This window comes from Rhineura floridana, chromosome 4 (assembly GCF_030035675.1).
Source record: "Rhineura floridana isolate rRhiFlo1 chromosome 4, rRhiFlo1.hap2, whole genome shotgun sequence".
NCBI lineage: Eukaryota > Metazoa > Chordata > Lepidosauria > Squamata > Rhineuridae > Rhineura > Rhineura floridana.
In genome coordinates this window covers 6,990,144-7,007,611 of record NC_084483.1, presented here as the reverse complement: position 1 = coordinate 7,007,611, position 17,468 = coordinate 6,990,144, and the positions used below count along the sequence as shown (strand labels likewise).

At 44.1% G+C, this 17,468-nt stretch overlaps 1 protein-coding gene across 3 annotated transcripts in view; it reads right to left on the bottom strand.

Annotated features, from left to right (window-relative positions):
• LOC133382828 (cysteine-rich venom protein catrin-like) overlaps positions 1-14,544 on the bottom strand; it is a 51,285-nt gene extending 36,741 nt beyond the window's left edge. Inside the window, exons 1-3 of one of the 3 annotated variants that reach the window (XM_061622324.1) lie at positions 14,354-14,544; positions 10,548-10,629; positions 8,120-9,497 (exon numbers count right to left, since the gene is read on the bottom strand). In XM_061622324.1, the coding sequence (XP_061478308.1) occupies positions 9,181-9,497; positions 10,548-10,629; positions 14,354-14,359 (405 nt within the window). In that variant the 5' untranslated portion in view covers positions 14,360-14,544 and the 3' untranslated portion in view covers positions 8,120-9,180. Of the gene's footprint in view, positions 1-8,119; positions 9,498-10,547; positions 10,630-13,377; positions 13,444-14,353 lie in introns of those variants that run through there. The other 2 variants (XM_061622320.1, XM_061622321.1) reach the window with 2 other exon arrangements.
• Positions 14,545-17,468: the final 2,924 nt, after the last annotated feature.

Genomic DNA, 17,468 nt, shown 5'->3' with positions numbered 1-17,468 from the left:
TCCAAAGATTCTTGGATGAAACAGATTATCTTGACCCATTTCAGTCTGGTTTCAAGCCCGTCTACGGGACAGAGACAGCTTTGGTCACCTTGGTGGATGACCTATCCAGAGAGCTGGATAGGGGGAGTGTGTCCCTGTTGGTTCTACTGGACCTCTCAGTGGCTTTCGATACCATCGACCATGGTATCCTTCTGGGCTGCCTTGCCGGGATGGGACTTGGGGGCACTGTGTTGCGGTGGCTCGGCTCCTTCCTGGAGGGACGAACCCAGAAGGTGGTGCTGGGGATTCCTGTTCGACTCCTTGGCCGTTGACATATGGGGTCCCTCAGGGCTCAGTTTTGTCCCCCATGTTATTTAACATCTACACGAAACCACTGGGTGAGGTTGTCCGGGGGTTCGGGGTTCGGTGTCATCAGTATGCGGATGACACCCAACTCTATTTCTCCTTTCCACCTAAAGCCAAGGAAGCTGTCCTGGTCCTGAACCGGTGCCTGGCATCAGTGATGGACTGGATGAGGGCGAACAAATTGAAATTAAATCCAGACAAGACAGAGGTGCTCCTGGTTAGTCGAAAGGCACTGAAGACACAGGTTCGCAGTTTGGGTGTGCTCCTGGACTCAGCTTTGAACTTGGAGGCCCAGGTCTCTGCAGTGGCCAGGAGTGCTTTTGCCCAGCTAAGACTGGTGCGCCAGCTGCGCCTATTCCTGGAGATGCCTGATTTGACTACAGTGATGCATGCCTTAGTTACATCCCGTTTAGATTAATGTAACGCGCTCTATGTGGGGCTGCCTTTGAAGACTGTTAGGAAACTTAAACTGGTACAAAGAGCTGCAGCCAGAGTGCTAACTGGAGCTGGTTACAGAGACCATACAACCCCCTTGTTACGACAGCTCCACTGGCTGCCAGTTTGTTTCCGGTCACAATTTAAAGGGCTGGTTTTGACCTATAAAGCTCTATATGGCCTAGGTCCAGGCTATTTGTCAGACCTTATCTCCCCATATGAGCCTGCCCGGGCATTGAGATCATCATCATCATCATCATCATCATTTTATTTGTATGCCGCCTTTCCACATAAAATTGTGCTCAAGGCGGCTTACAACAAGGTGAACAAAAATACATGTCAAAAACAATTGCAAAAACAATTTCCTAATAACAAAAAATAATAAAACAGTGACATAACAAATATAATAACCAAAAACAACTTTTCAACATTATGAACATAATAAAACAATTATTTAAAAACAAAAAGTAACCATTAACACCCCAAACCCCTAAAGAAAACCATTTACTGTATCTCCTACAAAACTTCATTTTTCAGAGGGGAGGCTTGTTTTGTATCAGCACATGTCTACTCAGAAGTACTTCTCACTGAGTTCGCTGGGGCTTACTCCCAATAAATTGGTGATAGGATTGCAGTAATCCTATCCCCTTATTTGAGAGTAAGCCCCATTAAACTCAATGAGACTTATTGTTGAGTAGACAGCATATAGGACTGCACTGTAACTCCTCTATTTGGCCAACAGTTACAGCATTTTCTTTGAAGGCGCACTTCATGTTGCAATCACATTTGAAATATACAATGCACAATATGTACTACTGCAGATTTGCTGCTTTCCATAAGAGATGGTCAGGATTTTCTCCCTTTTCGTTTCTCTTCATTACAACGTCTTAGGTTGGGTTTCTGATTTCTCTTCTATTAGGTCTTTAAATCCCAACTTTTCCAGCGGTTCTTTGGACATAAGTTGCCTCTCCATTCTGCATTCTAAAGCGCGATTGGTGGGGATGCGAGAAAGGGCCTTCTCGGTGGCTGCCCCCAGGTTCTGGAACTCTCTTCCTAGGGAAGCATGAATGGCCCCTTCCTTGCTATCCTTCTGTCGGCAGGCAAAGACTTTTTTATTCCGACAGGCTTTTGGATTAGAAGATGTTTAAGATAGGACCTCATAAGGTCTGCTATTGTTCTATGGTCCTATCCTTAATGTTTTAAATTGTCTTAGTATCTTAAGTGTGTTTCATGGTTTTAATGTCACGAATAATTTAATTCTATTTTAATTGTATATTTTTGTATTTTTTTTTACCTATGTGTAGTTTTTATTTGTAAGCCGCCCTGAGTTCCAGTTTTGGAAAATGGGCGGGGTAAAAATAAAGATTCATTCATTCATTCATTCATCTGTAATAGATGTCTGCACAAAAAGCAGTGTCTGTCTGTGCTTTTAGCAGAGGTGGTGGAAAAATAAGAGCACTAAATCCATTTTGCCCTTAATTTGCATAGGTGGTTTCGAAAGTGCCTTTAGATATTTTGAAATCATTACTGCAATAAAAAACAAATCCTGCTGCAATACCAAGTCTTGTCTATATTTCTTGCACCTACTTAATCTAATTCTACAGTTTTCATTATGACTAGGGGATCAGTTAAAATTAGCAGTTTCCAAACTAACCGTGCACGAGAAAATGGTTGAAATGTGGTGTTGGAGGAGAGCTTCATGCATACCATGGACTGCAAAAAAGACCAATAATTGGGTGTTAGAACAAATTAAATGAGAACTATCACTAGATGCTAAAATGATGAAACTGAGATTATCATACTTTGGACACATAATGAGAAGTCATGATTCACTAGAAAAGATAATAATGCTGGGGAAAACAGAAGGGAGTAGAAAAGGAGGAAGGCCAAACAAGAGATGGATTGATTCCATAAAGGAAGCCACAGACCTGAACTTACAAGATCTGAACAGAGTTGTTTATAACAGATGCTGTTGGAGGTCACTGATTCATAGGGTCAGCATAAGTCGTAATCGACTTGAAGGCATATAACAACAATAACAACTACTGTAAACGGAGTAAAAAACTTTTGACTGAGTCTAATCATGACCCTTCTTATTGGGGAGTTAGCCCCACTGAATTCGATAGGACTTACTTCTGACATGGTTAGGATTGCACTCTGAAGCAGTAGCATATCATGTAATGCTTGCAAAAGGAAAAGAAAAATAAGTATAATGGTCTGTACTTGTCAAGTAACTTTCTTCAGAGTATTCCTAGTGAGTTTGGTATAAATGGTGTGAAGACTGTTAGCTTTCTCTCTGTTAGCACAATCCTAAAGCTACTTGGTTATTCTTTCCAATAACATTTCTGGAATAAAATAATCCATACTAGCTTTTGTCAAGTTTTTTTTTTTAATAATCTTAGAAAGCGGGGAAGGATAATACATGTACTTATTTATTTTATGGATTATATAAACCTCAATTCTGTTAATAAAACCCCCCACAGAATAACATAAAAATAGCAACAAATAAAAAGCAGCAGGTATTTGCTTCATTTGTTACTGTTTTTCACAGTCATTCACTAAACTTCCTAAGTTTAGTAACATGAATGAAGTAGACTTGATTGTCGGAAGGTGTCTGAATTTTCCTTTAGAAACTTCATATACGTGAAATGTGTTTTTTTTAATATTTTGGATGTGTGCCTATAATTTTTGAAAGCCATTAGCAGACATTTACTTGGAATGTGAGCCATTTCTTTAGGAAAATTATTGTTGTCAAAGTAAAAGGCTTTTCAACATTACCTTTCCCAGTGTAGTCTTTTCTGATTCTTCTGAAGAGCTACTGCACTGAGTCCTTAATTGCTCTGGAGAGTTGTATAAATAGTAAGAACACTTCCTACTTTGTAAATGAGTGCTACAAAAAAAAAAACCTGCATCAGGATCAACCTGCATATTGTTTTTTAAAAGCCCAATAATTTCTCAGTAAATTTTCAGAGGCTATAAAGCCTGCCAGTTTAACTGTAATACTAGAGAGAGAGAGATCTAGTATTCCATCTTTCTCTCAATACCTCCCTTCATGCATCATATGTATGAAGGAATCCTCATGCAGGTACCAGGGAACAGGGCCACGGCACTAGCCACGTTCCCCCCAAGTTTCACAGCTTCCCTAAGCCCTGCCCCTGACACCCACATATTAGGCATGGATGTCTGCAGGGGAAAAGCCTAGGTGTGTAGATTTCTATGCATGTAAGCTTCCCCTGGACTGGAACCTTATGCAATCACGGTTTCTGCTCTCAGAGATGCCTAACAGGTGCATGGTGGACACTGGGAGCCATGCAACTTCAGGGTTGGGGCAAGGCCCCATTCCCCAGTAGCTGAATGAGAACTTTGTCAATTCCAGGCTGCCAAACATGGTTCTGAGCAACAGCCTTCATTCACACAATGCCAAAATGGTCTTCAAGAAAGGCATCTAGACTCCAAGACCCAAAGAGTCCTGGTATCACTGCCCTAATTCCTCATAAAACACATAAAATGTACTGAGAGCTCTGAGTGCTAGGACAGAGAGGGAATAAAATCTAGACTTGCAGAATTACCTGGTGTACTATGTCGGGTTGTCCTGTTCCCAAGGGAAAGGGCAGTGTTCTTAAGTGCTCTCTCTGCCTTGATAGCAGAACAAGTGATAGGCAGCTTCTATGCTAAACAAATTTCATCTTAAGTGTCCTCCTTGATGTTGTCATATTTGCAGCTGGGAAAATGCAAGAATCCATCAGCATTGCCATAACTGAGTTCCCTTCCTGTGTTGAATGGCATAGGAATAAGCTGGCAGCAACAATATCTATCATCGTTTGCAATGGATAGAATACCAGGTTTTGATTAAAAAAAAAAGCAAAGTCAATGTTGAAAATAAAAATGCTTGCTTACACAGAGACTGGTAGGAAACTTCCAAGCACCAGAAATCTAGCTTATTATGTGTGCATAACTGTTCTCAGCAAAGTTGAGTGTGTGTGAAGTGAAAGCAATTAGTTTATCTCTTCCATCAGGAAAAATGTTAGAGAAAAGAGCACCAACTCCATATGAGGAAGCCTTGCAAACCAGTTGCAAACAAAGTGAGTAATCGTAATAAATGGAACTAAGGTTGAAGTCAAATTTGGCTCGCCTCTTCAAAAGCTTTTGTAGATTCTAATCTGTTTCCATTTTGCCACTGCTTGCAACAGTTCATGCATTACCAGCATAGTCACTAGATTTGTTAGGAATTTACCATAGTGAGGATTTATGAGGAGATATTTGTTAAATTAAGGTTTCATCTTGATTAGAGGTCTGTGCTGCAGAGACATAACTTACTGAAATACTATCTACCCAGTAAGGGCAGCAACCATACTTTCAGTTCAAGGTAGCAGGTACCAAGCAGCAGCTCATAAAATTGAGTTCAGAGTAACTTTGAAAGCTCCACATATGTACACTGGACTAGCTTTTTTCCTCATAGGCATAACCAGTCATTTTGAGATACAGGCGTCAGTACTCCAGTACAGATGAAACAGCGGAAGCCAATTTGCAAAAGGGAGTTTAAGGCATAAGACTCCACCCACGTTTTGCAATATTTAGAGTGGGAATCAGATTTCAAAGATAGCTGTACCTATTGCAAGATTCATAACCTGAGTTCATCTTCTACAAACATAGAGTGCTGACATAGCATAGGACTGCTTTCAGAGTATGTGGGTTGTTAGGATTGTGCTGTTAATCTGGTTCCAGATAAACACGCTGCTTAAACCAAGACTACCCAAATAGCTATGGCTACCTCTCCTCAACCACATACAAGGGTAAGTTAGCTGGCTAAACGTCTAGTTCATATAAAATCACCTTTTTGGCACCAACTTTTCATCTGCATAAAACTCTCTTCAGAACTGTATTCTAAAGGAATAAAGGTCTCGAGATAGGGTAAATACACAAATGATTGACACAGTAGCGCCATTCTAGTGGAACCTCTTCCCATTAAGTGCCCACTGATATTCTGATTAGCAAGCTAGCTAAATGGAGGCTGGATAGAACAACTATCAGGTGGATCCACAGCTGGCTATAGAATTGTACCCAAAGAGTGCTTATCAATGGTTCCTTCTCAAACTGGGGGAAGGTAACGAGTGGGGTACCACAGGGCTCAGTCCTGGGCCCAGTGCTCTTCAACATTTTTATTAGTGACTTGGATGAGGAGGTGCAGGGAATGCTTATCAAATTTACAGATGATACAAAATTGGGAGGGATAGCTAATACTCTGGAAGACAGAAATCAAATTCAAAGGGATCTTGATAGGCTGGAGCATTGGGCTGAAAACAACAGAATGAAATTTAACAAGGATAAGTGCAAAGTTCTACACCTAGCAAAGAGAAACCAAATGCACAGTTTTAAGATGGGGATACTTGGCTCAGCAATACTACCTGCGAGAAGGATCTTGGGATTGTTGTTGATCACAAGCTGAATATGAGTCAACAGTGTGACGTGGCTGCAAAAAGGCAAATGCTATTTGAGGCTGCATTAACAGAAGTATAGTTTCCAAAACACTTGAAGTATTGGTTCCCCTCTATTCGGCACTGGTTAGGCCTCATCTTGAGTACTGTATCCAGTTCTGGACACCACACTTTAAAAAGGATGCAGACAAACTGGAATGGGTTCACAGGAAGGCAATGAGGATGTTTAGGGGACTAGAAACACAGTCCTATAAGGAGAGACTGAAAGACGTGGGCATGTTTATCCTTGAGAAGAGAAGACTGAGGGGACATATGATAGCACTGGTTCAAGTACTTGAAAGGTTGTCACACAGAGGAGGGTGTGTGGTGGCTGCCCGGCTCCAAAGATTCTTGGATGAAACGGATTATCTTGACCCATTTCAAGCCCACTGCTAGGGATGGACAAATGTGTCAATTTCAGTTTCTCTCAGTTACACATTTTTTCAGTATTAAGCTCAGTTCATGTCATTTCTGCATCAGTGTAATTGTTTTATTTTTTAAAAAGTCCTCACAATTGGGATTTTTATTCGTTATTCTTTACTTGCTTATTACAAAAATCTGAATAAATACAATTTAAAAAAAAAACACGCAAAAGTTCATCAGCATTTTAGCGTGCATTTCACTCGATACACACTTTTTAAATGCAATTTTGCCTGATATGATATACATTTTTGCCAACAAATTTTCCCTAATATGCATTTTCACTCATATATGCGTTTTATATATGCATTCCCCTAATACACACCTTTTTGTACACCTTTTGTTTTTGCTAGAGAACAGCAGTACAAAATTCAGAGGTGTGACTTTTGAAGGATAGCTGCACTTCCACTTGCATATTATTTCAGGAAATGTGAATTAGGTACGTTGACATTAAAATGCGAACCAGACGAAATTTCCCCCTCATCCCTTTCTGCTACATTGTCAGATGTGTCCTTGGACGCCTTATGGATCTCTCGGAGGAGGGTGTTGCTGCAGTTGTCTGGCTCCTCCTTGCTATCTTCCTTCCCAGCCGTCAGCACCATTCCCACCATGCTGCAGTATACAGTAGGCAGTGGGAGAGATGTGCATGGGGGCACCAGTAGCTAGCTCTTTATCGTTTCCAGCCTGCATCCAACTGGAACAGCCAAGCTGTCTGTACTGGCCTAATCTCCCATTATAACTGACATTCCAAAACCATTATACCTGACATGTGCCTTGCTTGACCTATGAGCAACTTGGCGCTGCTTCTTGGATTTAGAACTAGAGCTGGCCATACATGACCTGGTGTCCCTGGACTCAGTGTAAGCCCCCACTTGGCTAGAGCTCATTTTCCCAGCTAACATGTTCCAGACTGACCTCCTTCATAGCGTTCTGACAATAAAAAGGACTGTATGTATTGAACTGCTTGGGAGGAAGGTGGGCTATAAAGGTAATAAATACTTCTGTGCCTGTACATGCATTTGTTACTTTTGTTGTTTTGTTCTATTTATAAGCTGTTCTTCCTCCAAGGAGCTCAGAGCAGCTCACAGACGGTTCTCTACCCATCCATCAGTTGGGGGCTACCCCCTTAGCTTCAGCAGTCAAATGCTATCAATACTGTTCTTTGGGCTACTTATAATGGCAGAGCTAATGATCACAATCCAAGCAGAGTGTCTTTATTTAAAGGAAGATAATATGCATGCATTTACATTAGGCAAAGGAAGCATATTGCTCATTTTTCAAGTTTTTTCTGAAGGACAGCAACAAATTCTTTATATCCAACGTGCGCAACATTTTTGTTTTCCGTCGTAACAGGTTCCATTGGTGTAATAAAAGAAGGGGCACAACAAAGTGGAACATATGTTGTTGTATGTCCGACAAATAACAGTATCTGATTCGTCTGCAAAAAATATATATACATATGGGGTGAGAGAGAGAGAAAGAAAATATTGGTAAGGTTCTTTGTTTTTTTGTCAAGTATTCCAGAAAGCACTTACTTTACTTTCTATATAACAAGCACTTAGAAAAGTTTATATTTGTACATGTAAATATCTCTTAATGAACAGTTCATGGCTTCTGTTGCGGAACCTGAAAGGCATATTCCTAGGTTAGCTTCACAGCATGGGAGCAATTGTAGCACAACTCTTTCCCACACCACCTGGGAAGCCCCAGGCCTCCAATCCACACAAGTTCCTGTTCACTCAAGTGGACTCTTCCCAGTGACTGGGGCAACACTCATTGGCTGTAGGGGGGGCATTGCATAACCTCTTCCCAGTTCACCAGGGCTTCTGATGTTATCTTCACAGCCACAAAAGGGAACACATGAAAGAGCCATGCTGTATAATATATATTAGATGCAACCACACTTATATACTATAGACCACATTCTATACATTATGCTGAATGAAATGAAAAAGACAGAGGTGGGAACAATTCTGGACTTTATTATCACATGTGTGGAGAGAATCACATTTTTGACACCCCCACCCCCACTCTGAGCCTTGCAAAGAGTCAAATTGCATGATTACAGAGAGGGCTGTGCTACCCATTTCGAATGACCCAGTTTACTATTCTGTGGACTTTTAATATCAGTGGTAAATAAATAGCAGCAGTAGAGCATCTGCTTTGCATGCAGAAGGTCACAGATTCAGTTCTCCAGGAAGGGCTGGGAGAGACTTATGCCTAAAACCCTGGAAGAGATGCTGCCGGTCAGTGTAGACAATACTGAACTAGATAGACCAATGTAGCTCAGTGTAAGGTAGTTTCCTATGTTGCTGTTTTTATACAGGCATCAGTCAAAAATATGACACCCCCCATTCCCTGCAGACATACCTTCCCTAAAATTCTTCCACCTCCGTCTTCCATCATTCTGTACAACTAGAATGACTCTAGTACATAGTTGTGGATGGAAACCATTAGACTAAACAACATCTACCAGTGACAGAAGTAATGCCAAAAGTGACAAGAATTAAATTTTAGGTAAGTCAACAAATGAGAACTTTTGCTCCATGGACCATTTGTAGATATGTCTTTCTTTCTCTTTCAAGCCTCTCTTGTGAATGCCACTAGATTGTGCAGGTTTATTTTTATTACCATAGCAATCATGACAAGGAAGGTTGGCTTCCAAAGGACCAGAAAATGTTGATGATAAAACCACAATGGAGTCAGGAGCCCTGGTTCTCCTTTGTCTGTGATGATGGCATGCTTTGTCACTGTGGAGAGGATGGGGTTTAAACCAATTTGGGTGACAGGAACAGGTCCTCAGCTTGCCAAAATAAGCATCATCTGAGCCAGAATTGAAAAAAAAGGGGGGGTTATCCCTCATAATGTGCCACACTTCTTTCATACTGACAGATAGCTGGTGCATTTCCTTTGTTATTTTGATTACTCTGATGCAAAACAGGCGAGGTTTTTTGTAATTAAATACATTTCTGGTTAAACCAGAAAAACTAGTCGTGGGGATTTCAGACATATAAAATTAAAGGTTTAAGTTGACAGCATCCTTTTTAATATGAAGGGGATGATTGTCTTAGTTTGGTTTTTGAAGAATTTGGATCTCATTCAGATACCACAAACTGTTTTCAACAACGAGAATGTCCATTTGCTCACTTAGAATCAGATACTGACTATTCCAGTGTATCTTTCCTATGCATCTCTGAAGTGAGCAGTCTGAAGAGCACAGCTCTGTGCTTCTGAATAGGAAAAATATCGCCTACCTTCCTCACAATCCAAATGTTGTTGCTGTTCTGTTCTATACAAGGCTACAAACAGAATTACCGATACAAATTGTGCTCAGCCCCTGCCCTGTCAGCTCTGAGCTCTCACAAGACCAGAATGAAAATGCAATAAGCTACAAAACAGATACTGACAGAAAGGAGCCCATGCACAAACAGGTAGGAGTCGGAGTTTCAAGCCTTGCCCCTGTCCTGCTGCCATACCACCACACGAACGGATAAAAGAAAGCTGTTATACAGACACAGAGGCAGGTCCAACTTCCCCACAAGGAGATTGTGGATGGATTGCAGCTCAGTGGTAGAGCACACGATATGGATGCCAAAGGTCCCAGGTTCAAGCCCTCGCATCTCCTGGTTGGAAGGGGAAAGCTCCCACCCTAAGCCCCTGCAGAGCAGCCAGTCATTGTAGACAACAGTCTGACTTGGTGTAAGGCAGTTCCCTACCTATCTGAATAGATTTTTCTCCCAGGTTATTGCTAATTGCATTTGTCAAGGCGTTAATGCCATTCCTAATTTTAAAGCAATTGTGTGTGTTTTTATTTCCCATCACCAGCGTATCCCTTTATAGTCTCCCTGGAACTGGAACTGAGATGCACCTTACCTGGAGCAGCTGGACAGAACAGGAGGAGGAGAGCCAAGAGAAGGGAAAGGATTTTCATGCTGATCAGGGTGCTGCCAGGGACCTTGAAGTCACAAAAGAGAAGGCAGAAGCATGAAGGCCGAACGTGCAGTGAGGAGAAAGATTACACTTCCATTTATTGTGACACAGTGATACTCAGAGATGTAGAAACCATGTCTATATCAGTGGCATTTAAAACGTATGCTGTAATTTTCTATTATTGATGGTTCTTATTTCCCATGCCACAGATGAGTGTCACAGGCAGGTGGAGTTTGCATTGCAAGTATATTTGTCTGATAAACATCTGTCCTATTTGAATGCTCGTTAAGTGAATATTAGAGCTGTTCTATCAAGACATTCTAACGAATGGAATTACTTGTTAATTAGACTGATATTTAGGTGAGGTGAGAATGTGTAATTACTGCAGGGTTTCTGATTTCATAGTTTTAGGTAAGCTGAGCTCCCAATACTTAACTAGTCGGAGTCTGAACCAAATTCCTGTGTGAACAATAAATGGAGGCCATGTTTGTAAACAATGGTGTAGGGACAGTTGGGTGCTCCCTCAGTTCGCACATCCTATTTATTTATTTATTGCACTTGTATACCGCCCCATAGCCGAAGCTCTCTGGGCCGTTTACAGCAACCAAAAACATTAAAACAAATTTACAATTTAAAACACATAGCTTAAAAACAATTTAAAACACAGTTTAACAATTTAAAACAATTTAAAAGCACATGCTAAAATGCCTGGGAGAAGAGGAAAGTCTTGACCTGGCGCCGAAAAGATAACAGTGTTGGCGCCAGGCGCACCTGCTGGTTCAGCCGCTCTTGTCTGTGAGGACCCAAAGCCCTTATGCCAGCCTTGCTTACATCTCAGGCCACCTTCTCTTGCTTTGAACCAGCTGCTAGCCATACAGCTCTTCCATCCAACTGCTATCTACCCATACCTTTCAGGAGATATTTTTGCTCCTTTATACTCTCGCTTGTTTTTCATCTCCGCATTAATGGGTCATCCTTACTTCTATCAATGACTTTCTTTTTCACTAACGGTGAACCCATATGCTATAACATGATTAGTTATTTTGTTGTAATTATTTATCCCAAAAGAAAGGATTTGACACTGCCACACACCACTGCTGCCTAAGAACTAGGAATGTCAGCCTATCCAGAAGATCAGCTTGGAAGCATGGCGGGGGGGGGGTTAGGGGGCATTGCATGTGATGGGCCTTCCTTGAGCTGACCACTGATATCGTTCTTGCTGATTTTGGTGCTAGTGGTCTATGCTATGCCACTGTTTGGAACCACCCCCACCTCCACTGTGGGTACCTGCCAGTGTACTGTGGACAGTTGTTCTGACCAACCAAAGTGAGAAGACCTCCTCAAATGTGACCGTGTTGAATTTTCTTGGCAATTGGCCATTTACATGTATGTTTAATTTAATAGCACTGTGGTCACTGCTCCCAATCGGTTTGACAACACTTACATCTCGCACCAGGTCCTGGTCCCCACTGAGGATTAATTCCAGGGTTGCCGTCCCTCTGGTCGGTTCCATGACCAACTGGTCTAGGGAATAGTCATTTAGAATATCTAGACATTTTGCTTCTTTGTCGTGACTGGAACACATATGCGGCCAGTCTATGTCTGGGTAGTTGAAGTCACCCATTACTACCACATTTCCTAGTTTGGATGCTTCCTCAATTTCATATCTCATCTCCAGGTCTCCCTGAGCATTTTGATCAGGGGGACGATAGATTGTTCCCAGTATTAAGTCCCTCCTGGGGCATGGTATCACCACCCACAATGATTCTGTGGAGGAGTCTGCCTCTTTTGGGGTTTCGAGCTTGCTGGATTCAATGCCTTCTTTCACGTATAGAGTGACACCGCCACCAATAAGTCCTTCCCTGTCCTTCCGATATAGTTTATATCCAGGGATAACCGTATCCCACTGGTTTTCTCCATTCCACCAGATCTCCATTATGCTCACTATATCAATGCTCTTCTCTAAGACCAAGCACTCCATCTTGGTTCGGAGGCTCCTAGCATTAGCGTACAGGCACTTGTAAACAGTGTCTCTCTTCAAGTGTCTTTGGCACTTGTGGTTTGGCCTGTGGTAATTTTGCCCTTCTGAATTGATATCCTGTGCCCCTGCTCTCACAATGCCTACTTCTAGGCCTACCTCTTTTAAAATTTCATCATTTCTTTGGTCTTTATCCCATGGGTGAGGTTTACTCCAAACCGGACCTTCCTCAGCTCCTGTCGGGTTTCCCCCCTCAATCAGTTTAAAAGCTGCTCTGCCACCTTTTTAATTTTAAGTGCCAGCAGTCTGGTTCCATTCTGGTTCAAGTGGAGCCTGTCCCTTTTGTACAGGCCCGGCTTGTCCCAAAATGTTCCCCAGTGCCTAACAAATCCAAACCCCTCCTCCCGACACCATCGTCTCATCCACGCATTGAGACTACAAAGCTGTGCCTGTCTGGCTGGTCCTGCACATGGAACCAGTAGCATTTCAGAGAAAGCCACCTTGGAGGTCCTGGCTTTCAGCATCCTACCTAGCAACCTAAATTTTGCTTCCAGGACCTCACGGCTGCATTTCCCCATGTCATTGGTGCCAACATGCAGCACAACAATTGACTCCTCCCCAGCACTGTCTACCGAACTGTCAGCTCTGCACTGAGTCAGCAGTGCCGGTGGGGGCTGGAAATTCCTGGGTCGTTAGCAGGGAAGGAAAGTCCTTAGCCGGCAGTCTGGTTGTAAATCTGCCAGGCCAACGAGGAGGGAACCTGATAAGGGCCAGGCTGGTCTGAAGCTTACTTGCCAAGTCAGAAGTCCAACAGCGAGGTCAGTAGAGGTCTGGGATCAATTGCCAAGGGGTCAGTCCAAGAGATGCTGCAGGGAAACTAGGTATACACGAAGCCACACCTGACATTGCAGTCAGCAACAAGCTGAAGCCAAGGTGTGCCTGATAAGGAGCAGGTTTGACAGCAGGTGTGAGCCCTCAGCATTTTGGCCTTAAGGGGACAGGCCTGTCTCTCTTCTGCCTGACCTTCTGCTGTCTACATTCTGCAGGTGAGGGGGGAGTATCCTGTTCACTGTCTGCGTCTGGCTGCAGGGCCTCCGCTGTATCTGGGGTGCTCTGCAGCTGAGGGGGAGAAGGAGCTGGATTCTCAGGAGTCTCCTCCGTGTCTTCTTCTGGGTCTGCTGCTCCTGGGTCTGTTGCTGTTACTCCTGAGTCGTCCTCATCTGAGGAGTCCTCTGACGGGGCCATGACACAAACTATCTAAACGACGGGTGATATCCGCAACCTTCACACCAGGCAGGCAAATCACCTTGCGGTCTACACGCCCATCACACACCCCACTGTCTATGTTCCTAATGATCGAATCATCCACTACAAGGATCCCTCCACCCCCCGGAGATATATCCTCAGCACGAGAGGATAGCTGCTCATCCCCCAAGGAATGGGTCCCTTCTAAGGGATCGTTTCCCTCTTTGTTGGCTGGATGCTCTCCTTCCCAGAGACCATCGTTCTCCATGATAGGAGAAGAGCTATCATCCTTGGAGTGGGACACAGCTATAGTGTCCCTAAAGGCCTCATCCACACACCTCTCTGCCTCTCTCAGCTTTTCCAGGTCCGCCACCTTGGCCTCAAGGAAATGAAGTCGTTCCCGGAGAGCCAGAAGCTCATTGCACCGAGAGCACACCCACGACTTCTGTCCAACAGGCAGATAGTTGTACATGCTGCACGCAGTGCAAAACACTGGAAAGCCCCCACACCCCTCCTGGCTTCTTACCTGCATAGTTTTGTTTAAGGTTTATTACGTCAATGGGTTGGAGACTGCGGTTTAGTTGAGGTTACGGAACGGACGGGCAGAGTGGGGGGCCCTGGCCTCCTCGCCCTGCTGCCGAACTCGCTCTGCTGCTTAACTCGCCTTGACGCTTTGTCGGCTGGAGCCTTGACGCTTTGTCAGCTGGGGCTCCCTCTAGCTCGTGGAGCAGGCTCCCTTGCTAGGGTGCTCTGACTTTATATGTGTGGCTGGTCCCTCCCACCTACTGCTGCCAGCCAATGATGTATTAATTGAGGCTGATGGCTCAACTATCAGCTGGGGCTTAACTCCTTAGGATTATCTCAGGCTTCCTTCCTTTGAAGGCAGGAAGGCAGGCTTCCTTCCTTAGCGAGGGGGGGCTGTTTAAGGACTCTGACTAGTGGTACTAAGAAAGGTTAACTAGCTTTTACTCTATTTTTATTTTATTTGCTGACAACAACCACTTTTATCAGCGCAAGTTCCCCTGTAGTTTTAAGTGGTGCCTTGCACTCTGGTCTGGACAAACTAGGCTAGCTTTTGGCTACATGGGGACTTGTTCTGAGTAAACATGCATAGGATTGCACTATAGCTATCTTCATAGGTTGTGTAAATAATAGACATCTTTGACATTCATGCTTATATAAATATTCATACTATGTCCTGATATGTATAACTGTGAGGGGGAAACTACTGGGCTCCTACTGGGAGGAAAGGTAAATGTAAATGTGCTGCCTTCAAGTCAATCCTGACTTATGGCGACCCTACAAATAGGGTTTTCATGGTAAGCGGTATTCAGAGGGGGTTTACCATTGCCTCCCTCTGAGGCTGAGAGGCAGTGACTGCCCAAGGTCATCCAGTGAGCTTCATGGCTGTGTGGAGATTCGAACCCTGGTCTCCCAGGTCATAGTCCAGCACCTTAACCACTGCACCACACTGGCTCTCGGGAGGAAAGGTGGGATATAATAAATAAGTAAGTATCTGATTTCACACTATGGTTGTATATTATTATTTCCTCTACATTTTAAGTGTGCTCTTCTTCCTTGGGGTGGTGTCAGGCCCAGGATGAGACTCAGGAACCAGACCAGGGGTTGTAAGTAATTCAGTTTTTATTAGGGTAATGTCCAGACAAAGACTGCGTCTTCTCATGAAGCAACACAGAGATACAGGTCCTGCAGCATTGGGAGAAAGTTGACAGAGCAAGGGGCTGCTTTCCCGCCTGTTCTTTAAGAAGGGGCTAAACGGGCGTGCAACCTTTTGCTCCTGCTTAACTGCCCCTCAGGTACTACCCGCCTTCCCCCCCTTCTCTCTTGTCTTTTCAAATGCCTTCTTGTGCACGGCGAAGGGGGAAGCATCGGCCCCTCCCCTTCTGAAGCTTCCGATTCCAGTATGGGGGATAGGGGGGGCTGATGGTAAACTGCCTCGTGGCTTTTCTGCCTGGGACAGCCCTCCCTCTTCCCCCTCCTGATCTGATCCTCGGAGCAGGGAAGGTGTGGGAATGTCCAGGAAAGAATCTGAAACTCCAAAGCTCTCAGGCTCCCCGTTGCTAAGCAACTCTATCTCTGGCATTTCCTCTGCTTCGTCTTCGCTCCACTCGGGCGAAGTTACTCCCCCTCCCCTCTGCCATCCATCTGAATCCTCTCCTTCCAACCCCTCGGGACCCCAACTCTGCCTCCCGACATCATTCCCTCTCCCAAGCTGTGCCCCCCCCTTTGCTGGCTTGGGGCGGTGGGGAAAACGTTGATGGAAAAGTTTTACCAAATCTGGAGCATGCACATCAGCTTCATCTTCCCATGATCTATCAGCTGGTCCATAGCCTTTCCAGTGAATCAAGTACTGCAACTTGCGGCGTCTTATTCTGGAGTCTAGGATTTCCCCAAATTCAAACTCAGTCTGCTCATTTACCAGGAGCGGAGCTCCGGGAGGCCCCTCCGGCCATAACTCACTGGGAGGCGCGGCTTTCGTTAACAGGGATCGATGAAACACAGGATGTATTTTAAACGTGTCAGGTAGCTTCAGTCGGTACGCCACGGGATTAATTTGAGTTTCTATTTCAAAAGGACCCACCCTCTTGTCTTGTAATTTTCTACATTTACCTGGCATCTGGAGGAAATGGGTGGACAGCCAGACCTGGTCTCCCGGCTGAAGGGGGGGGGCTCCTTCCTGTGCAGGTCAGCAACTCGCTTGTACTCCATTTTGGCTTCGTTTAACTGCTGTTTCAATGTCTGTTGCGCCGCCTGCAATTCCCTAAGGAAGTTCTCTGCGGCCGGTACTAGCATCCCCTCTGAGCTGCTTGGAAAGACTCTAGGATGGAATCCATAATTAGCGAAGAACGGGGTTTGCTGGGTGCTGGAGTGCAGGGAATTGTTGTAGGCAAACTCTGCAAAATGCAAATATGATACCCAGTCAGTCTGTTGATAGGACACATAACTACGTAAATATCTTTCCAAAACGGCGTTCAAGCGTTCTGTCTGTCCGTCTGTCTGGGGGTGATGGGCGGAGGAGAGTTTTAATTCCGTCTGCAGCTGTTTCCACATTGCTCTCCAAAATTTGGCTATGAACTGAGTTCCTCGGTCCGAGACTACGCTGTTTGGCAATCCATGCAGCCGGTAGACTTCTTTGATGAATAACTTGGCCGTTTCTTTAGCCTCTAAAGCCCCTGCACAAGGAAGAAAATGCGCCATTTTGGTGAGTAAATCTACCACTACTAGGATGGCTGTCATTCCTTGGGACTTGGGCAGATCAGTTATAAAATCCATGGAGAGGTCCTTCCAGGGTTCATGTGGGACAGGTAACGGTTGTAACAGTCCTGCTGGTTTTCCTGTTTGTGTTTTTGTCCACATACAGACAGAGCAGGACTTTACATAGTTCTCGATATCCCGATGCATTTTAGGCCACCAAAAGTCCTTGGCCACGTTCTGAATGGTTTTGTAAATTCCAAAGTGTCCCGCTGTGATGGAATCATGGCACTGGCGTAGGATTCTGAGCCTTAATTCCCCTTCTGGCACATATCTGGCTGTTTTGAACCATAACAGTCCATTTCTCCAGTGGAAAGTTACTTCTGAGTCTTGATCTTGTCCCGTCTCCTGCCTATATCTTAGCATGT